Raw genomic sequence first — 23731 nt, 5'->3', positions numbered from 1 at the left:
GCTCTCGAGGACTGGACTTGGGCACCCCTGGTCTAGATGTAGGGCCTTCAAATTAGTCTTCACTAGTGTCCAAGGAATTAAAAAAAAATAAGGCATTGACCATTTCAACATTACCATCACGGTAAACATAGATAACCTACTTCATGACACATCTATTGGCGCTGTTGTGCTTGCATGGATGCTCTCCTTCTGGTTGCAGAACTAGCTCGCCGATTTTGGGTCCTTCCCCGCTGCTCTGAAGGAAAAGCCACGACCTGGGTTGATGATCTCTGCACCTGCAGACCCTCCACTTCCCTCATGTCCCTTGCCATCTGAGACAATGTTTGACCCGGATTGGTCTGCAGACGCTGGAAGAGGCTTTCTCTGTTAATTTTTTTCTCTGGACAGCTAAAGGTCAGCGCCACACCATAGTCTGACTTCATCTCTCTTGAGAAACCATCGGAGGTGCCATCAAAGCAACGCCCAATGGCAATCTCTTTGGCAACTCTGGGATTCTGGTCTGTGACTGTGTAGATGCCATAGTTGTGTCCCAATGGATCAACGGGGGCCAACATGGTGAATGCATGTGATTCGTTGTTTTGAGCAACTGGTGGATGTTTAATCAGATACTCCTGAAGGAGGCCATTGGTACTAATTCTTCGACAGCTACCTTGTGGAATCACCGATATGAGTGATCTGTCCACCTCCGCTTGATCAAACAACATGCCACTACACTTGAACTCAACACATGCAGCTGAGGTGTTGGCCTCTCGCATGTCACGGGTACTGCGAATGTCTCTAATGCCATAAAGTTTGCCCCTCGTCTCTGCATGTGTTCCTCCCAGGTTCCTTGACCGGACCATCACTTCCTTCTGGCCGTGAATCTTGACTTTGATGAAGCATGCTCTAAACTCCTGGGGGTTAGGCCACCAAGAGAGGTAGTCTCCCGTCCAGGTTGTCAAGTCGTTCTCCTCAAAAGGAACAACATTGTACTCATACTTGTCCTTTTCCACTCTGAAAAATCTGAAATGGTTTGCGTCCACAGGAGCATTTTCACAAGCTAATAAATTCTGATAAGGATATATTGGTCCGTTCGTCTCGTCAAAATTGTTCTGGTTAGGCTTTGCCAAATTGATTCTGAATGCAGTTTTCTTTAGAGCTGGATCCTCATGATCAGAGCGCTGGTAGTCTAACTTATCTAGATAAGGTTGGGAAACTCCAATGATGTTTGGATTCATCTTAGGGGAAGACGGAGCTGCTTCCAGCTCCTCTCCACCCAGTATGGCTGTGACATAAGCAGTGTAAGCATCCGGTCTCATGGCATCACAAAAAGCAGGCAAACAAGCCCCGTTGGGTCCGGTTAGGACGCTGTCAAACCGACCCCATGCCCTGGGATTAGATGAATAACCAGGTTTGGGCTCCAAGTTTATCAAACTGATAACAACTCCCTCCAATTGTTCAGTCGGGAGGAACTTTTCACTCATGTAGGCACGCACTTTAACATAACAGCGCCTGTTTTCGGGCACATCTAAATTGAAGAGCCTGCGTTCTCTAATCTCCATGTTGCCTATTAGAAAGGTGCGCTCCTCACGCTTGCTTCGTCCATGACTGCCAGCAGTTGTCGCGCTGTAGGAGAAATCACTCTCCTCCTCCCAGACACCAGTATCTGGGTTTAAAGACCACAGCTTCATTGTGGGAATGTGCTCTTGCATTTTAACATGCTGCGTGTCAAGGAGAACTTGGACTGCCCCCGTCCCAAGAACCTCCTTGCTGGTCTCATCTCTAAAGTCAACTGAGAACATGCCGTAGGTCCTCAATGGCAGCATGTCACCTTCTTCATCCACAAAGTTGAGGTCACCAGGGGCTGCTGCTGCTGTCGTAATGTTTCTTGGATCAATAAATGTGACGCTGGCTTTCACTGTCCCCTCATAGATTTCTCCGTTGTCTTTATGGAAGGAGTGGGGTGGAATGACCAGTTGCCCTATCGGATCTTCCCCTTTAATTTCCCCAAGGTCTATAAAATTGGTCTCTCCTGGATTTATATCAACTGGTGTCTGCTTTCTCATCACTTTCACATTATGATAGATGGAGCCACTTTTCTTGTCAAAAATGAACACCTTCGGAGTGTCAATGTACGTTTGAGTAGGATCAACAAAATTCACCACCAATCTTTGTGTGTCTGGAGTAATTTGCAATGTAAACCCTCCCTGGTATCCGGTGGTGCCTACTCTATCTTTACCAATATAAATATGCCCAAATCGCAGAGGCTCGTCATTGTCGGCTGCCACAACTCGGCCACGAACCAGCACGGTGGGCTGCACACACTTCTGACAACTGCACTGTTTCACCGCTCGTATGGGGAGTTTGTAGGTACCACAGTCAATGTTTCGACTCTCCATTTCCTGGACACCGCAGCAGAATCCAGCTCCGTCTCTGCACCGCATGTCAAAGTCGAGGGATCCCGGGCATTTGTTGTGAGGGCATCGACCGGCATTGTAGTACTTGGAGTGAGTGCCAGGTTGAACGCAGTCCATTGGCAATCTGATGAGGTGCGTTTCGGGAGTGGCATTGCATGCCGGCGATCCGTTAGCTGTGAATTAGATTATATTCACCGTTAAAATGCGTGTCATAATATTGAGAGGCAGTCCTCACAACTCAAATGTTATAGAGATGAACGCCTCAATTACAACGGTTTCAGTTTCTTCATTTGCTAGCATCTGACAGACGTTCTGTTTGGAATGAGATATTAGACCTAAAATGGTAAAATAAAATTAATGGACGTGTTTTCATTCATAATGGTTATTTGAACTGCAAAGAAAGTCATATAACCTATTCAGTAGCGCGCACACAGAAAATTGCTTCTTGGCATCAACATGTGTCTAACCAGGAAAGTGAAGCATGGATTAGATTCCAATTACATGTATTTAGAGATCATTTAAATTGAATGAAAAATGAAACAGTAATTTTTTATCTAGATACTTGAAATATAATTACTGCACTTGATATCCTGAAATTCAAGCAGTCAAGCATCCTCTTTTTAGGTACTCCTCAATTTCCAAATAATTGATGGATGCAGCAAGACAAGATAAGCTTCCTTTGGCATATGATCATGTAAATGCTGCATTTCTGCCATTTTTCCTAATATGAGAACTGTCTAACTGATTCTGTGTGATAAATTCAAGGATTCATGTGGGCCACAAAAGGTTTGGGGGGTTTTAGCTGTTTATTTCACTTATGTCTTGAGCCAGCTCTGACTATGATTAACATACTTTATTAGTATTTAAATTAAAAATGTTAACACAAGGACAAATGGTTTATCTCAAGACTAGTACATGTACTTCTCCTCTGAGGTGGAGATGTTATTCTTCTCGCATGCTGGAGTCTCCTGTGACAATGAACTTTGGGCTGCAGGGATTTGTTTGTTGCCTGAGGGAAATTGCTTTGTCTTCTGCCTTACCTGACAAGAACCATGGAGAATAGGCTCTATCTGCAGTGCTGTAAAAATGTATTTGCTCCCTTTTGGATTTCTACTGTTTTAACTTTGAAGGTTTGAAGGTAAATACAAAGCGGTTTTTCAAATTCCATTTTCATTTTTCATGGGAAAACTAAACCCTGCATGAGAGAGCCGTCAGTTCTCTTGTATAATCTCTAATTAATTATGATTTACCACATTCTTTGATTTAATTTCACAAATCCCACCAAGGTATAACTACTCTAATGTGAAGATTTAAGAATTCACTTTAACAGAACTTGTTTGACAGCATGAAGTCAAGTAAAATATATGATAAAGCAACACAAGAACAAATTAGAAAAAAAAATGGCTGATATCCACAAGTCTACAAAGTTGTTTGGGACTGAAGTGAACCACTGTGAGAACCATTGTTGACAAACGGGGAAAACATGGAGCAGTGGTGAACCTTCTCAGAAGTTGCGATAACAATGATACAAAGCAAATTAGAAAGCTCTAGAATTTAGTTATAGAAATGCAAACATCAGAATCTAGACCTTGAATTGCTTTGTTAATAAAATAGTCCTTTATTAATCCCACAGTGAGGAAATTCTCCTTGTTACAGCAGTAAAGTAACAAAATAAACCCAACTGAATATAACATGCATCCAACAGCAATATAAACAACTGCATTAAAATAAAGTACCTACAGATAAAATTAAATTAAAGTTAAACAGAAACCTGAAAATGTGGAGATTTTTAAATGCACAATAAATAAATGAAGAATATGTTACGCTAATGGTGGCATCATGTTGGTGTAGCTCTGTTACATTACATTACTGGTATGTGCTGTTAGAGACCTTTGTTCATAATTTATTTGGTTCAGACATTGAATGTCTGGACAATTATTCCCTTTGCAACTGGACACTGTGCAGCTGGAAAGATTTTTTGCATTTTCTTAAACTTCCAGACGGTTGCTATGATGCATAACTGTGGCTACAACATATTGTTTTTACAACCGAGAGCAGCTGATTAGCATCTCAAAAGCCCAAATAATCCTTGAACTCCTAACCCAAATCCCAGACGGGTTGGAAAGGAGGCTTTGAGTGGGAAGCTAAAAGCGTCTCTTCCAACAACCATAACGGGAAAGGATCATATCCTCGACTCCAACGTCTCTTTACCCGGCTTCCTAACCATTCGGCCAGACAAATATTTAAAGAGGAGTGGCAAAACCAAATGAGGTGGATTAGTAGTGCTTGCCAACAACTGACGGTATCATCCAGGACATTTCACTGTGGAATATTATCTGCTGCCTGGAAACTGATCTATCATACAGCAACAGCCTTCTGGTGCAATGGTGGTGTCGGTGTTAGGTGTTCATCCCATAATCGGTGGGTTTCTGGTTTGAGTCGCTGTTCCATCCGTCTCCTTTGTTGTGTTCTTGGCGAGACACTTCGCCTGTCTCGCCTGCTGGTGGTGGTCACTGATGGAGCTGGTGTGTGGTGGTCTTGTTTCTGTCAGACTGCTCCAGGACAGCTGTGGTTGCAAACCAGTAGCTTGCCACCATCAGTGTGTGAAGCGCTTTGGGGTCGTCTGGATTTGATCAATTGCTATACAAGTACAGGCAATTTACCATTCAGTTAAAAGCCTCTTCATATTTGTTGCAAGACTGACTGCTACTGGAGATCTTTTCTGCCCATGACATCACCATCCAACCACTATTTGAAGATACTTGGATGATAAAACAACGTATAATTTCCCTTTTGAATAAATATTCTGAATTGAACCGAAGACCTCCTTTGAATAGCTCAAAAAGAGTCAAATTACAGTTCTGGACCGACTTGGTAAAATGTTCAGATTTGTATCTTATTGAGATGTGGAGGGACAGTGAAGCAAGTAAGAGCAACAGGTTGCTCTTACTTGAAAATCCTTCAATATGGCAAATGTGAGTTGAAAGTCCTTCACACCAGCGTAACACTTACTGCCCATTGTTAGAAATGTTTGATAGCAGGTATTGTCTTTAAGGGTAGCATCTACAGTTAGTAGGTCAAAGAAAATAAAACTAGTTTAAGGGGTAATTTGTTTCATATACATCTTTTTTTTTGCTTTCTTAAATTAAATCATCTTTTTAAAATCACTCTCTTTCTGTTTATCAGGTTGTCATTATCTGGTATAAAAAAATTGCTTGACTGTATAAAATGTGAAACAAAAATTTAAAACAGCAGCATATAAAATGCAAGGGGGCAAACACTGTTTCACTGCACTGTAGTTCTCCCTCCTTAATGTGGCTAAATTGTGTTGCTTGATGGAGAGAGGAACATTCAGAGCTTAGTTTATGCACCACATGTTGGAGAAAACCTGCCGTCTGGGGTTTTCCGTACCCAGAGCCACTTCAAATAAAAAAATCCATCATGAGACGACTGTATTTCAAACAAATGTAAACAAAATAAAACCTAATCCCTTAGCTCAGTTAGATTTCCCTGCTATTTTTACTTTCTTTTGCTTTTTTTCCACTTTGTGCGAACCGACTTCTGTCTTTCCTGGGGTTTTCGAGCACTGGGGTTTTTATGTGATTCTTCTTAATGCATGGACATGGCTCATGGATGACTTGAACGTAGCCCAGGTCTGGCATTCCTCTCAAAGGGTGTATTCAATTTTAGCAGCGGCTGTTTTTTATACAGTCAAATTATTTGTAGTTGTTTGGTTTCTGTCAGTGGTTTTACTTGAGCCTGTGGAAAATTCAGTACGTCATTGTCAAATGCACCGGGATAAGAGTCATCCTGAGTCATAATCCCACCTAGCATCTCGCCATCATTGTGTCAAAAATGTTTTCCTTTGGAGCTGATAAAGAGGAAATTGGCTTCTTAATGGGAAAACGATGTTGCATGTATGATAAACCTGTTTCACCTGCATGCAACAACAAATCGTTTCTTTTAGCGGAAAATGTTGTGTGTTGCTTTCACATCAGTGATTTCACTGATGATAAAAAGAAAATTTGAAAAGAATAAAAACTAGCTTGAATTTATATTTGCATTTAGAAGAAAGACGTTTTCATTGTGAAACGAGGTTTTATGTTTTCCTTAAGTCTGTACGTACCAATCACAGTAAGGTGAGCCGGGGACGACTTGATGCTGCCTGCAGCGTTGCTGGTTTTGCAGTAGTACTCCCCGGACTGCTCCAGCTTTAGGTCTCGTAGCACAAGGTCGTTTCCATACTTATACATGTTCTTATCCAGCAGTGTCCCATTGTGGTACCTGGTTTATTTTTATAGAAATGTAGAGACACAAAGGACACAGATTACTTTAGGTTGTTTAGATTTTGCCTTCTTAATAAAGCTCCTTAAGTCAGCACATACAATTCTTAGTGGAGGTGAAGGCTTCATGTTTTGTAAGTTTTTATTAATTAATGATTCTTACGAGGCGCAAAAAGTGGGTATGCAGCGTATGCAACGCATAGGGGCGCAGCACCAGAGGGGGGGCCAAAACCCCGTCTGGAGGGGGCGCCGCGCCGATATGTTTTCCCCATCAGTTCAGCGCGCCTCACGCTCCTTCACCTCTCGCACATAACGAGGTACTCCACGTTGCCTCGCCCTGGGGGGGGTTGTTGAGCGTCGTTCCTTCACCCTGAAGTTCCTTCCCTCGGGCGGGGGGCGCCGATTTATGTTTTCGCATCCACCTGAATAATGTGCAGTTGCGCCACTGGCCTAAAACTTTACTGTTCTAATTCAATCCAAATAAATTCAGTCCCTCCTGTTGTATGTGACCATATCCAATGAAATGAAAATGCTAACCAAGCACGTTCATTTGCAAATGTAAAGCTCAACTGTGGTTAAATTTTTAGCATTTTTATTTGTTAATGCTTCTGCTGGACCAGGAAGAGAAATCTATCGGCACATCAGCTGTTAAACTGAAATCATTTAAACTCAGAATTGTTTCTTAAAATCTCTACAGTTACTTTGTATGCACATTTCACACTGTGGTATTTATGACTCAGTTGGAAGAGTGGAGTTTTTTGCAATCTGGAAGTTGCGGGTTCAATTCCAGCTTCTCCCTGCCACATGTAGATGCACCCATTGGTACTTAAACCTGATCTGTGCATTGATGTGAGAGAGAGGTTGGATGAACGTGTCGAATTAAAAACACTTTGAATGGTTGGTACGTCCAGAAAAGCATGATGAATGTTGTATAAACTCAGACCATTTAACATTTAATTCTGTATTTTTAGTGTCCCTTAACTATTACATTTGATCTTTCGCAAAGCATGTTATTGTATTTGTTTTTAAAATCCCGTTTCAGTGTATTTCTACTTTGAAAAAAGACCCCTTCCTCTCACCCCTAACGTACCATTGTGTGTTTTACTGCACAAACCTGCTGTTCTTCTTACCAGTAGTATTTGTCAGGAGCTGGTGATCCTGTAGCCGAGCAGCACAACAGCGCCCTTCCTCCCTCGTAACGCACTTTGTCTTCTGGGTGCTTCACGATGTACGGCTTTTCTGCGGAAGGTGTAAAAGCACAAATCTTAAACACCTGTTTTCTGTGCGTGGTGAGACAGAAGCTACAGAGCTCTTAAAACTCAGCCCGACACGCACTTTGTTCTCACATTGGTCTCTGGGCTTTTAAAAACTTGTTGCTGAGGGAATTACAGTCTCAAAGCAGCGCAGTTCTAATATTATTGGGTTTCTTCACAACTATGTAGGTGGTCTGGGCTTGACTTTGTGGTATTTTATTTGTCTGAAAGTAGGATTTGCCCAGTAAAAACAATCAGCATCAGGAAATGTTTTCTTATCCAACGACACCTACTCAAATCTATCTGCTCCATCTACTGGCACTCACCAGCTGACGTGAGGACGGCCCGCAGCCAGGAAATCCCTGTGGCGTTACTGGAAACAGAGACGACCGCTGGCACAAACTTCTCCTTGTTGATGGCAATGGAGGTGGAGCCGGAGGAGCAGACTCCCGATAGCGTGAACTGCCCTTTCACGTCTGTAAGAGTCCGGATCACTTTGGGGTGGCTGGTCAGAGCCACGCTGGCCCCCGCCACAGGGACTCCGGTCACGGTCTGGATGTCTCCGAACAGCATGTGGCCTTCACACACACAAATGCTGCAGTCCTCACTGGGATGGCCTTCGGAGCACGTCAGCTTGCACGTGGCTGTTGATAAGTCATACAGTACGTAAAGTGTGAGAAATGTGCTGAAGAATAGAAATGTAAAACATCTGGAATCACAGTGTCAAAAAAAATGTATGGTTTACGGTTAGTAATAACATTGTTTCTATGTCTTAAAGTCATTCCAATGAGAGAGGAATGCAGCTGCTACTGCATAGCGCTGGTCAGCTGGCTGAAAGAAAGTTCTTTGACATTTCCCTTATTTACAAAAAAAAGAAAAAACAAGTTTACTTCAATGGAAATGTTTTTAATTACGAAAAAACACATACAGTCATGGCATGGAAGCTAATAGAGGACGATCCATCACTCTCATAAGGGCGATACAAATTGAAAACTACAATTAGAAATGGTTTGGTTACTCAATAACATAGTCAAATCAGTTAATTATGACTGTATATGGTCAACCTCTTTTGAGTAAAAATCTAAAATGTGATAATGTTATGCATATTTGTCAATACCACAATAATATGGGTTTATAGTAACAAACTGTCAGTCATATCAAGATTCTTATTTTTACTTGGTTTGTATTTCACATGGTCAGGTGCACCTCAGCTGGACAGCTTTATTAAAAGTGAGCAGCTTGGCAGTCATCATAGCAGCTTATTGTTTGGGGCTTGTTGCAAGATGTGGGCCTGGAAATGGTTTGGTTTTAAGAGGGAGGATTTCAGAGGAAAAGTTCCATTCTGCCAAGTGGATGAAAAAGCATTATTTGTGCAAAACGTTGCCACAACAAACGAGCTTCGTTTCCCCTAACTAGCAAAAACTCCTGACTACTTCTTGGAGAAAGCCTGCAGTATTTTCTGGACTTGTGCACAGCGTCGATTGTTGTGCTCGACCTGAATGAAGTGCTGGCATGTCAGTGACTACAACAAGGTCCCACGGCTTTAATAACAACAGAGTCAATGTGCTCCCAATTAACAACTGTAAACATATATATATATTATTATCAGACAGTCTGCTGCTGTCGTTTCGTCCAATTTCTTGACTTCTGGCAGCACCAAACCCTTAAAAACAATGTTTTATTTGCTGCTGCATTTTAGCAACAGTTTGGTAACTTAAACAATCCCAGAAGATCATTTGTTTCCCTTTTTCATTCCTGTTAGAAACATGCCCAGCTCCTATTACTGAAATATATATATTCTTTAAGTCAAACAGACTGTCAATTGCATAAGGTTTCGAAAATATTTTTATAAGAAATGAACTTATTTGAAATGTGAATATTACATAATTAGCCTCATGAAGGCTTTTCCCACTTGGGATGACATAATAATACTTTATTATTTGTTCTGTCTGTTTCTTCCTTTTTTTTATGGACCATAATTGTGTCTAAATAAATAGGATTGATTGATTTATATTTTTTAAAAAGTCAATTTTTATCTCAATTTCTGAGTAGAACTGTGTTGTTTGACTTTTAAAAAAAAATTTGTAGAGATTTTGCTGGGGTTTTTTCCTGTTTAAAAGTGATCTTTTAACATAAAATCGTGTAAAGACATTTTATACAATATTGAAAACAGTCGGAGCTTACCAGGACATCGACTTCTTCCACATTTCTGGACCTCAGCAGGTCGTCCTGGACAATGCACCGTCTCTGAGGTTCTCACACAAGTTCGTCTCCTTGTCCTGCGACCTCCACCGCAAGTCACTGAACAACTCCCCCAGGAGCCCCAAGGACTCCACTTGGCTACATAAGAAACGGGCGATTAGATGGATTTGTAGTACTTTATTTTCAGTAAATCCTTTCAGTACTTTTGCCAGTCATTCATTGGTGTTCGCTGGCTGAAAACACTTCGCTTCAATCTGTTGTATCTTGAGCATTAAGCTGATTATAACTCCAGTTGAAGTACTAATATCACGGACGATTACTTGAAGTAAAGTCTGTCAGCTTTTTTTTTTAGAAGCATACCACTCAAAAGAGATAGTCAACAGAGCGTGTAAAAGCACTTTTGAACGCTAAAGATAAAGGGAACAACAATATGCTGCATTGACAGTGTTACGGTTTAACCTGCCGATGAATCACACAGTCTCATTTCAGACTAAATCACAAACCCAAATCCATTTTGGCTTCTCTAAATGGCTCAGTAATTTTGGCCAGGTGTAAGGATAATTCTCGTCACAGCTGACTGACCTGCGCACGGTGGAGTGGAGCACTCCCTCCTCTCCGCATGGTGTCCTATACATGCTGGTACGAACAAAAGCGGCATAGGCTGAGCGCTCACACATTTCCTCTGCCGAACTTGGATTCCCACATCATTGCAAACCGTGGTGGAGCAGGGACCCCACTCACTCCAGTCGGTCCAGTAGCTCTGCACTGCGCACACAACAGATCTCAAGATTTCAAATCACTCACCAATTTCTGTACCAGAAAAAGCCAGTTATGTGACAAGTTATAATATAACATCACACGTTTAAGTGACAGCTTGCGCCGCAACAAGCTGCTCTTATGGGGGGACTACCTGGAGGACACTGAAAGCGAACATGGTAGTTGGAACAGACTCGACCGTACGGCTGTTCTTTGTTGATGCACCAGAAGCCCTTCTCCAAACTGGAGTGGACCACTTCGCCGGTGTCTGCAGCTGCCACCCAGTCTGTGGTGCGGGCCTCCATGGCCGTGGGCCGAGCGCAAACCCGCTCCCTGTAGTAGAAACGAATTGCTTCCAGGCGCTCGTAGTCTCCATTCCCACCAGGATGGTCGATGTTGAACCAAGACGTCCACTCAGTCACACCTGGGAACGCGCAGAGAGAACTGATGGAAACCAACTGTTTGAAAAGAAATGTTTAGGAAAGCACCATCCAATCTAAAGAAGCAGGAATACTTCACTCACAAAAGTGCATTTGTTTTTGATCAGTTGCTGGGTTTTTTTGTTGTTGTTGTTGTTGTAACAGTGCCTCTTTAGCAATAAATCATAAACCGCCAGAGAGCATGTTCCCCTTCAAACATAAGAAAAATCAATATGAGGGCTGAGCAGCGAAATCGAGTATGAGGTACGGGTTGTGTAAAACTTGCCAGATCCTTTCTGCCAATTCTGTTCACGTTATTCAGCTAATGACTCTTGTTTTGTGTTGCCTAGTGGATTGGATGGTAGGAATTTGGCAAAAGATACATTCGCAGCATAACAATTTATTCATGTCTCAAAGGAGGGCCTTAGTTGGTTATGAGAGAGCAATAAACAACCACAACAGCCGGCTACTTTCTTCTCACCCGCTGCTGTGAGAAGGCATCCAGGCCTTTAACCAGTGTTTGCGTCAAATCACCCAGTGTGTACGTGTTGTTCAGTCTGGCACAAACAGCGTATATCTAAGGTGATTGTAGGGTTGAGATGAGGACTGCATGCAGGCAACTCCATTCACTGTAGATTTGGGAAGTTTTTCATCAGCTCAACATTTAAAGAAAAATAATCAGGCTATTTAGTGCAATAACATCTATTTTCAAGAAGCACTATTACAAAAAAAATATATATAACACAATTTTCCTTTCTTTTGTGCAAAAATTGACTTGGGCTTAGTATGTAATGTTTTGTTTTTCTACTCTGTGGCGTATAGAGTGAACCCTTAAGAATTGTTCAAAGAAAACGTAAGGAATAAAAGCAATGGACTTCCTAATAAACATAGTTTAAACAAATTATTCCATGCCATAAAAAATGATCTTTCAAAAGGAAAAAAAACAGGAATGTTGAAAAGAAGGAAAACTCTTTGTAGATGTTTAAAAATGTGCAGTCCTTAAAGATGACAGTACGCTGGGGATTAGTTAAATTTGAAATGAACAGTGAGAAAATCTCATGTCTTTTAGAGCCTTGTGTTATTTCATGCAGGCGTGAAGTTAATGTTTGACGCAAGTGGATTTCCTTCCAATTATTGTCGTCTTCAATCAGTCCCACGCAGGGAGGAGTCCTAATAAAAGAGCAATTGTTCCTTTCTTCTCATGCTCACTGCAGGTTTGTCGCTGCTAATAAGACATATTTGGTGAAGTGTTCCCTGGGCGTAGATTTTAAGCCACTGGCTGCTTACTTTTGCAGGAAATTAGTGCCATTAAAAATGTGCTGAGCTGACTTTTAGCCTTTTCTGCTTGTGATGGAGTTGTGAACATCAAGTGAAGCAAGTAAAAAGCGTTTGGGTTTGCAGCAGCCCTGTGAAAAGTACTGGTAATTTTAGAGTTTTATGTAAATTTTCACATTAGTGAAAATGGGAAGGTCTGCTCCCAGATGGTGCGTGCTGAACCACTTGTTAAAAATACCAAACCCACGAAAAGATTTTGAGATTAAGTGCATAAATGTCTTTACAGATTTCAAACAAGAAGATGTTGGAGATATGTTTTATGTAAAAAAAAAAAAAAAAGAAAGAAGAAAAAACAATTTAAAAAACTGCCATGATACCTGTTGTTTGTGAGTCCGTGAACGTATTGAAAACCACTCTTTTGCTCCTGTCTGATGGGTTCCTGGTCCATAATAATCCTGCACACAAAGTAAAAAAATTAAAAAAAAACATTACATCAATACCCCAACATACCCCAATATATCATGAAGCCCTATCATTACTGATACAAATTTGTTATAAAAGTATTACTGATTGCACTTTAAAAATTAGGTAACTTTATGTTATTAAAGGTAAAGTTTAAACAGTAATGATTTNACTGCCATGATACCTGTTGTTTGTGAGTCCGTGAACGTATTGAAAACCACTCTTTTGCTCCTGTCTGATGGGTTCCTGGTCCTTAATAATCCTGCACACAAAGTAAAAAAATTAAAAAAACATTACATCAATACCCCAACATACCCCAATATATCATGAAGCCCTATTGGTCCCTTGTACATCAACAGATGTACCCTCAATAAATTAACTCTTTATTAGTTAAAATTCTTTATTTTTTTCTTTATGTTTATAAAAACCAATGATAGGACATTCAGAAATACCCCAGGGTAAAACAAAGTAAGCATAGCAGTGATTCTTTTTTTTTTTTTTTGTAACTGTAACTCCTTTAAAATTATACTTACGACATTGCTGAAAGAAAAAGGGTCATTTTGGATTCTTATGAAGAATTTTCAATTCCATCAAACCAGTGCTCAGATATGTATCAAACTGGAAATTGTTATAAAAAAAACTGTGTTGGAAAAAATTGTTTATTTGTGGAAATATATTATTTCTTTTCTGCTTATTTTTTATTTTTTATTTATTTTTTTGCTGTCTAACAAATATTTTGATGCCAAAAGTTATGTATTTTGCCATTCATTAGCTTAGCTCATTACAAACCTATGCAAATTAGCTATCTTAAGCAACATTAACACATTTCATTTTTTTTACTACATTTATACACATAAATGCAGCAATTATTACACGTCTCAGACTTTGCTGTTTCATAACGTCTTGTTTCTGTGCCAGTAGTGTAATAAATAAGAACAACACATGAAATATGATGTTTCTGGCTCTTTGATTTATTAAATGGGACTCGGTGACATTTTCTTCCATGCCATAATGTGTAATGATTCATTTATTCTCCACCACTAATTTTTAATGTTGCAAAAGACGTCAATTGTTTGGGTTACATTTGGGCCACTAGAAAGAAAAAAACAAATGTCATGGTGCGTGACGGAAACAAAAAGTTACTTATGCTGCCTCTCACCATGTATACGAGCGCACGCGCATGTGTGTGTGTGTGTGTGTGTGTGTGCGTGTGTGTGCGTGTGTGTGTGCGTGTGTATTAGGCACAATCCCTGCTGAGTTTATGAGCAGAGAATCCCAGCACATTAACTAGTATTGATCGATGTCCCTTCTGGTTTTATAGCATGCTTCAGCTCTTTATTATCATGCCAGCTCTTTTGGTTCAACCATTAAAACCTTTTAGTAACATTTCTGGATGTTAGGAATTGCATAATGTACTCTTTTAGGTTGGCCTGGGTAGGCAGCTGGTGCTCTTGTTTTTTTCTTTCTTTTTTTTTTTTTAATTTAGTTTTTAAAAAGCCATTGTACGCTTTCCATATGGCTTTGTGTCTCTGAACTACTCGGTTGACTTGAGAACCACAGTGAAATGCCTTCAGATTGATGTGTTCAGCAGCTGTGTCTGCTGCCTGCAGATTGAGTTCAGTGGGTGGAATCAAATACTTTCCCCATCGTTCTTTTTCTGCAGTGATTTGTATGTCGTTATTGCATTCCTACACACATGCTCGCTGATTACCAACACTATGTATGTATTGGTCTTTGCTGATTTAACAAGTGCTTGCAGGATGCATGACACATTTTCTTCCCTCTGCGATACTGTAGCTCAGAATACATAAACAACTTTTCACTTAGCTTATTAGCTCGGAGACCCAGACCCGCGGCCCTTAATGATCCTTTCAACTCCGCACGCAGTCTTGTTTCCAAGAAATCCTAAAGAAGCATTTCTGCCTGTTACATAACAGCGCTACTCCCCCTCACACCAACTCCAAGTTAATTTACGGCCAAGTTCTTGGCCCCCTGATTATTGTTTCAAGATGTTTCACATTGAAAACCAAACACCAAAACAAGTCTTCTGGTTTTACAAGGTGTCTGATAGTTTTAGGAAAGTTAAGAGGGGAAACAATTAGGTGCAGCAGAAAGGCAATTGTTGGAGTGCTGACCTCACTCATGGCAGGTATATGATCTGGCCCAGTGCGCCGGGATCTTTGCGCTTTTGACTGACATATTAACACTTTTTAAAGGCCACAGGCTTTTCGCAGGGCTACTGCTTCATGTGGCTGGTATGTGAGCGAATTAACCTCATCAAGAAGCAAGTAGCACATGCTTTTCAAACCCCAGGGAGAAATGTTACAATTTATGATTTCCTATTTGCCGCTTCAGGCTCACACGTACTCGGGTGTCCTGTGCATATTTTGTGAGCCGTGCAGATTCTACATGAAACCCGCGTGCACTGTCCACAGACGGTTGAGATTTCACGGTCAAGCGTTACTGGTTTCCTATATTTCTCGTGACAAATTCCTTCATTTTCCACGATTCAACTCTTCCTTACTCAGTGTCTGAGTTATTTCCTCCCAAGTATTTTTCCATCTCTGAAAGTCCTTGTGTTCTCTGATTGGTGTATCTTGCAAATTTTTGTTCTAATTTCTTAAGACACCCTTCAATATTGGACTCCATTTCATCCACAAGATGGCACCGATTCTCAACTTTATCAGCTCGGAGAAGCACACGCAATAGTTCGACGAAAACATTGTTTCCTGCCGAACTTTTTGCTACGGTTCGCTCTCCGACACGTACTCATGGAGGTGCCTCGCCACTGAAGTATATCTTGTCTGCTCTTTTTCATTTGTGCTTTTAGGATACTTTTAATTTATTTAACATTGGGAACATATTCAAAATGTCTTCGGACACCACTTTTTGTAGGACTATTAAAAGATCCGTGCTGCGTTTATATTAAGGGCAATTTGGGTTCACTTTTTTTTGGATTAGGGACAAATATTGGTTATGGAAATGAAAGATGAAGGTTATTTTGCAATGACATTTGCTATGTTCACTTAAAGTACCTCAGGTGGCCTAAACATCCATAGTCAAATGACCCTAAGCAAACATTGATTAGGTAACAAGATACATCAGCATCACCAACAATGCAAAGTTGTTTCAGGTTTCACTGGTGACAGAAGGACGGCTGCAAAACACCAAACAACATAATTTTTAGCAACCGGATTTCTTCTAAGTGTGGATTCATGTTGAGCCACAGAGCCTATTGTTGTTTTTTACCAACTATACATCATAGTGGTTTACGGCTTGGCTGGACTCAGGCACATCTTCCATTTGTAATCGTCTGTGACTTTGTGAAGATTTGCTTTCATTCATTTTTTGAGAGGGAGTTTCCAGTGTTTGTATTATGTTGAAAGAAAAAAAGAAGAAAAAAAACAAAAAAAAACTCCCAAGAAGAGAAAATGAAAGACTTTTTTTTTTAATTGCACCCAGAATGTTTTCATTCATATTGGGGAGGTATGTCTTTGCCAGATGTAAGTTGGCAGACAGACAAGGTCTAAATAGGTGGTCTGGATTCTGTATATAATACTAAAAATCCCTACATGATGCAGAAGATTAAAAACAATAACTACTCTTGAACTGAAAAAAGTCCTACTTGGTGAATCTGTTTGTACAAAAGTGTTTTATGTTCGACTTGAGAGTGATTTGTCTGTGTGAGCCTGTGCATGCAATGCTCTGTTTATGTTTTCATATGAGAGTTGTTTATGCACTTGTACAGAGAAGAGAGGAATGCCAGGGGCTCCAACTCTCTCATGTGACAGAGAAAGGACCAAGGACAAGGCTACTTAACAGTAAAAACACAAATAAGGCATTTTATATGGAGAGAGATAAAAATGTTCTTAGCATAGCATAAATGAAGTTGGCATAGCACAATAAAAGAGGAAGGTAGAAATAGAAATACAGCTGAAATCGACTGAATTTCCAGCATTGTAGCACAGCTAGCATTTGTATTAAGTTAGAAAAGCAGTAGTTTTAATCTCCTGAGTCTTATCGCCGTAGCTAGACAGCTACCATAGCCAACTAGCATCCTGTTCACGTCTTGGAAACACATAAAACTGGGTGAAAATCAAACATTCATACCAAAGAAACAGCACCTGTGCATTTTTGAGCAATCATAAACGCTTTTCCGATTACAGACAAAGCGATGAGTTTTTAAATTTACTGTAAGTCATCACAAAAACAGATTATAAAAATACAGAAGTTATATCAGAAGGCATAGTTATTCAACCCCATCCTAACTCCCCAGCTGCCCATATCACTTCATATCAGGTCAGACTCTGTTAATATTTCACATGGGAAAAGTAGAAGGCTGTTTTTAAAACACCATCAGAACTGGTGCTTTGGCCAGACCCAGGTTTGAACTTGCTGCTAATTCTTCTCTGGATGTGAGATCTACTTTTAAAAAATGTCCCAACTGCTTGAAAACACTGTTTCCCATTCACATTCAACTGCAAATAAAGCTAGACAGCAACTGTCAATCTTACCGCTTGACTGGATACATTTTTTTAATTACTTAAAATTAGGTATTCAGTGAACACTGTATTGTTTTTTGCTGATTTGAAACAGTTGGGAGGTGTTTAAAAGTTCAGCTGCTCACACTGTTTAAGAGGTTCAAGTTTTAACCTCTGGTCAAAACAGTGAAATAGCTGAACTAAAGCAGCTTCACATATGTTCTGGACACGTGTGGGTGTGTGTGTGTGTGTGTATGGGAAAATGAAAATATTGAATTTAAAAATGCAACCCAGAACTAAATAAATTAATGTGAATTTATTTATATTTCTTTGATCCACTGACGTCCTCGTCTCAGTCATTTAATTCATCTGGCCAGACGGCTTTGTGTTTGGAACAGACAGTGGTCAGCATCTGGAGAAGTAGCCCTGGTGTCTGCCTAAAGTTATGTGGAGAGGAGAGAGGACTGGAAGATTCATGTGAAGGGGTGGTAGTTCCAGAGCAACTCCTCTAAAACAGTGGGCATTCAGCAACAGCTGCCACCTTTAAATAGAAAAAATAGGTCATAAATCTCCGAGGTTTAGGGTGGATGGAGAGAGTGACAGAGAACAAAGCCAGGATAGTGTTTGATGGAGGAATAAGTAGAGAAAGGTGAAGGGCAGAATTTGATGGAGTGAGGAAAAAGAAGAGAAAAAAGGTGGGGAAAGTATTTGTGAGAAATACCTGAAGCAGAGACAGATCAGAAACAAAGGGAGAGCAGATGAAGACGAACAGACAGATGGAGACGTTCTGCAAAGTCATTGCTGCAGCAGCAGAACGGATCGCATGAAACGGTCGGCAAGCTGGCCGCTTCAGCAAAGTTGGAAAACAGGACACTAAGGCCATTTTACCTGTGCTCCTTCACTTCCCCCCTTATTCCATTTTCTCAGTTAGGAAAGTACAAAGCCAGCAGGTGTGTATAAAAAAAAAAAAAAAAATGGGCCACTTGCTTTGTGATCGTTGCACCTTGTTTCCAAGGTGACCGGGTTTATGTCTTTGGGGACGGCCTGCCTGCGCCGCGTTCAAGAGTGAAATAAGGCCAAGACGTACCACCTTCTCACAAGATGTGGGGATGTACCGCTAAAGAAGCGTGGCATAAAACTTAAAAGTTTATTATCCATTTTAGGGTCAGAGTGTTCTGCTCAGTCAAGATCAATGTGAACAACCGTTTATAAATCTTCTTTCTCCGTCGGCTGGTCTTGTGATTTACTCATCAGTATATGGCACAAACCCCTCTGCCAGACATTTACGACTCGAAGGCCTCAAAGTCCCACAAGATGTGGAGACTATTATGGTCTATTCACACTCGATTGCCTTTATGAACTGCCAGCGCCTTCACACACAAAAAAAAAATATAATAATAATAATGGAAAACAGATGTAAGGAGGATAGAAAGTGACACTCGGGAAGAGCAGTGAGTTTTCAAAGCAGCAGGAGGTGAGATTTGCGGGAGAGCACTTGTGATGTTCGTGTGTTAAGTGGTAATTGTAATTGTCAGATGCAATCAAGCTGGACCAAAGACCAGGAAAAACTGAACAACAGCAGGAAGTGACGTAACGACGAGTTTAGGCACGAGATCGCCACAATTCTTCTCATGAGTGCGAAGCCTCACCATGGTGGCAGCTTTGTCTGGTTGCTGGCACCGTGTGACTTGTCCTGGTAAAGTAAGCTCAAGCTATTTTTATGAGACCTGGAAATTGATGTGAGAGCTTTACACTTGTAACTGTATGCTTATGTTTGACAGACTTTAATTTGGAGTAAGAGGGTAGGCAATTATTCTCAGTCTGACCTGTTGTCTTAACGGAGTCAGATAATAAATACTTCGGTGAGCTGACTGACAGCAAAGGCAATGAATAAGACCCAACATTCTGCAGAAACAGATACATAAAGACAGACAAGACATAAATAGTTTGCAATCACCTTGAGAACAACTTTTGATATCTTACACACAAGAAGTTGGTCTCTGCTTCAGAGCTTCCTATTGCCACTAGGTTTTAGACGTTTTTTTCAAATAAATTCGGACCAGATCTGATCAACCCTGGTTTAAGTCCAAAGTATTTTTTGACTAATCGAAGCTAAACTGAATGATTTGACACTGAACGGAGATTTTTCAAAATACAGTTTAGGATTTATGTGACCATTTTTCTATCCGATTTGCGATGCTTTTTGGCATTAAAATATGACAGCCATCGACACCACAAAAGGTTGCTTTGTCTAATCCGCACAGGAGCGTTCTAAAGTAATTGCATTATTACTTCCTCAAATCTCGTTAAATTAATCTCTCTTACTGTTTTTGTGAACCCAGATATCGAGTTTTGTCCCATTTGGTGAGCTGACTGTGCCCCTAGTTACAAAAGAGGTAGGTGTCAAATGATAACGTTTGGTGAAGTTTTGTCTATTTTTCCACACGATTGTTTTTTTTTTTTTTCAACATTTACGACTGCCTGCCATATCCCACACGATCGTACGTTTTATTATGAACGAGTGAGCAGGACAGAGCTGAGATTGTGTTTTGTATTTTGGGATGGTAAGGGAAAAAAAAGCATGACGCAGCAGCTGTTTGGTTGGGTCACGTAATGTAATGTTTACTGCTTGTCTCATAATTGGTTACTCTATTATGTTTTTATGGTGTAAAGTCCTTTGAATTGCCTTGTTGCTGAAATGTGTTATACACTAAAGCCTGTCTTCTTTGTTTGCGCTTTTTTTTTTTTTTTAACTGTGAGTTAAACCACAAGGCAAGTTTTAATGATCCCCTCATTCATCCCCACATGTCGCTAATCGCACTGGGGTTGAAACCAGCTTTTTGTTTTCACACGAGCAATTAAGGGCAAATGAGGAGAGTAATGAATGTGACCACAGAGTCCAATACTGTCTCTCTGAAAGAATGTAAATAACTTTCACAAATTTCCCTGCAGATCTCCACAGCCATTATTACCCATCTGAATATCTAAACTGTCTTAACTGGACAATCGTTTGCTCTTGATTTGTTTACATGAACATGTCTGATGCTTTTAATTCTTAATGTATAAGCTTACAGGTTCACAGTTCAATCTGGGACACACACACGCACACACACACAAAGTTTATCTCATCATCCTCCAGACATTTTGTCTGAAGCAGTCCTGCCCTGACATCCTCGAGGGAATGCCGTTAAGTCGGAAAAACCTCTACAGTCTCTCTCGGTTGGTCCACACATGTGAGCGGTGTCGTAAACCGTCTGTTGTTGTTTATTATGAGACATGACAAGGAGATGAAAAATGTTTAACCCCAAAGTTTTTTTTTTTTTTCTGCTTCCCAGCACTGTTTTCTTTTACGTTTCTTCATCTTTTAACTTTCAGTGATAACAAATGCATAAAAAAAAAAAGTTAAATCAGTCTTCTCTTACCTTGACCTAGAGCCACTGAGGCCAGAAAAGAGAGCAGTAGTGGCAGCTTAGTTAATTCCAACATTGTGCTGATGGTGTGATCACGGAGTCGTCATGGATACGAGATGAAGAAGAAGCAAACAACTGGTTCTGCTGCACTTGGTCAGGGGAAGTGGGCTTCGGATCCTCAGGTGTGGGTGATGCTGCCGGTCCTGCAGAGTCTCGCCGTGTCTCCTCCTCGTGTGGGTTGGAGACAGGAGCTTTTTAAAAGAAGGGGCATCAGGAGTGCACACCAATCCAGCCCCTCTCTCTTTACCATTGGTTAGTGGAATTTAACATCTGGGTCCCCCATATCATTGTCCAGAAAGAAAAAAAAAACGAAAAAAGAAACGACGAGGGCCTGCTCGGGGTAGAGGGGAGAAAGATGCACACAGTCAGTGGGCCAACAAACTAAGAGGTTTGCTTTCCCCTTTGTTCAAATCCATATCTCATATTTCATCTTTCTGACTCAACCGCAGCTTAATTTAGGAATTTGATCTTTTATTACTCGTGGGCCGAGCCTCCTTTGCAACAGAGTTGTTATATTTGTCCTGTGAACAGGTGTGTGCACATGTTTGTTTCCTTCTTTAAACTTCCATTCTGGTTCCTGTCTCTATCTTGTTAAACAGTGAAGCATTCTCTAAAATTAGATCATCCCAAAAAAGAATAATAATAATAATAATCTATGCTTATTATGATCTCATCTTGCTTTTTTTTTTTTAATGTACAAAATGGCTTCAATGCCCATCATTAAATATAGCTGTGGTCTGCTTAAGTATACATGAAGACTACATTTTCTTTAGTTGTCACTGTGGCTCGCTCTCACTGCCCCCATCTCCTCCACTCGCTCTCGCCACAGCCAGATGCTGCTGCTTCCCCCCCTCACCCTCCTCTGGTTCAACTTCTGGTTCAGTTTTGTAACTTTTTAACAGTTGCTGATTGCGCGGTGATGCACTGCCAGAGAGTGGAAGTGGCGTCATATGGCATGCCATTCAGGAAAAAGTCCTGAGAGCACAGACGCGAGACGTGCTTATGAGGTGCAATGTACGCGGGCTTGTTTTAAACACGTGTATTTGCTCAAGAAAGTGGTGGAAATTAAAAATACTAATTTAACTCAGCTCTTTTATAAATCCCAGTTGGCTTGACATTAAAACCGGGTTAAGCAGCAACAGCTGAAGGAATGCTTCCCCTGTTTTTAGCTTGACAAAAGTTAAAGAAAACGCTATAGTTGAATGTAGAAATGCAAAATGATGTTAACCGTTGAAGACTTTATTGCTAAATGAGTCCCAGATGGGCATCTGACTTGATTGTGGCTATTGTGTAGATAGTGTATAAATACCATTGTTTCATATGATTATGTGCGATAAACATAGTCTTCAAAAAATTCAATATTTTTCACTCAACCATGAATTTCCTTACTTTGAGAAAATAGGGAGCATGCTATTGTGTATGTGTACTTAATATCCCTAATGAATATGTTCCAAACTATGTGTGTAAAATATTTATAGAAAAACATAAAGTATGATTAGAAGTGTAAATAAACAGTTTACTGCAAAAGCTATCGCTACATCTGAAATATGCGGCAGCCATGTTAGATTTTGAACTCTGTGTTAACGAGCTGACACGCCCACTTGGATTTTCTGCATCGTGTTTGTTTTTTTGATGAAAAAAAAAAATTGAGTCCTGTACAAAGCTGAAGATCACAGTTATAATGCTTTAACTAATATAATCAGCTATTTTCCAAAATAAAAACAAAACAAAAAAACAGAAGGGTAATCATGATAGGAGTGTCTTTAGAGTGTTGATTCCACCAAATACACATTCTGGTTAGCACCTTTGAATGTTTTATTTTTATTAAACACTGTATTGGCTTCTGCAAACAATTAAGAACAACAACCAAAATCAGATAAATGTTTATGTATGGTAGCCAAATTTAACAGACTATTAGATGAAGTGAATACTCTTGATCAATAATGACAAAACAATGCCCTGCCGGGAAGCTTTGGATCTTTCCATGACAGTGAATGGCACTTGGACGCGTGCAGCTCTCCTAAGTGTTGCAGCAGACGGAGTTCCCCGTATGGCAAAGTTATTCCTTTGAAAGCTGTTTCCATGACATTTCAGAGTTTTCCTTTTAGTCTTTCCAAACGACCTCTTCATAGATTTACTCAACATTAATCCTTATATATAGAAAAAATGTTTATAAATGTTTGCAACTGGACCAAATCAGTTAATGCTGAACCAAATGCCACAAGATACAAAATGTCTGGATTAAAATGGTGAAAATGGGGTAAGGTTTACCTCGCCATGCACCTTATTATGGCTTATTTGATTCATTATGGTATTGTTAGCACATTATTATGTGGAGTTTAAATCTCCTAGTCGAGGGGCAAAAGCTACAAATTATTTATTCTCCTGGTTGGCTAAAAGTTAAAAAGATTTTTTACTAAGCAAGATGGTGGTTTCTAATTGGACAGAAGACAACAAAAAAAATGTAAAAGATTATATAAAAAAAATACCATGAAATTATTTATATCCTTCTCAATAATTGCTAAAAAAAAAAACGTTTTCATCATTAGAGCAAACAAGCCCTCCTTGCTGATCGCCTTTTTGACTGTTTCCATTTTGAAAATTTGTCACAGTGCCACAATTTTTTAAGATTTAGGCAAAAAGCTAAGTCTTTGACCAGTGAAATTTCTTACACAAATAAGACTCTGAATTAGCTCCTCCTTCAGCCAAACCACAGCCAATGAAAATGCAGGAA

At 40.2% G+C, this 23731-nt stretch overlaps 1 protein-coding gene across 1 annotated transcript; it reads right to left on the bottom strand.

Moving 5' to 3' along the window:
* On the bottom strand, nt 1-21777 carry LOC103150438 (cartilage intermediate layer protein 1-like). Its single transcript, XM_007570056.2, has 9 exons — nt 20950-21777; nt 13231-13308; nt 11045-11314; nt 10717-10899; nt 10117-10272; nt 8259-8576; nt 7810-7918; nt 6523-6680; nt 1-2569 (listed from the first exon to the last, which is right to left on the bottom strand). Exons 1-9 carry the CDS (start codon nt 21011-21013, stop codon nt 153-155), a joined length of 3753 nt encoding a protein of 1250 aa, XP_007570118.1. The 5' UTR covers nt 21014-21777; the 3' UTR covers nt 1-152.
* Nucleotides 21778-23731: the final 1954 nt, after the last annotated feature.

This window comes from Poecilia formosa, unplaced genomic scaffold, assembly GCF_000485575.1.
Source record: "Poecilia formosa unplaced genomic scaffold, Poecilia_formosa-5.1.2 Scaffold254, whole genome shotgun sequence".
Classification (NCBI taxonomy): Eukaryota; Metazoa; Chordata; class Actinopteri; order Cyprinodontiformes; family Poeciliidae; genus Poecilia; species Poecilia formosa.
This window is presented reverse-complemented; position numbering and strand designations above follow the sequence as displayed.

Bases quoted from the DNA above. Each gene is read 5' to 3' on its own strand.
- LOC103150438 (XM_007570056.2), bottom strand. From the start codon at position 21,013: ATGTTGGAATTAACTAAGCTGCCACTACTGCTCTCTTTTCTGGCCTCA. The intron at 10,273-10,716 runs GTCAGTCAGCTG...TTTCTTATGTAG, and splicing joins CTCCACTCCACCGTGCGCAG to CCAAGTGGAGTCCTTGGGGC. The intron at 7,919-8,258 runs GTGAGTGCCAGT...CACCTTCCGCAG, and splicing joins GGCCGTCCTCACGTCAGCTG to AAAAGCCGTACATCGTGAAG.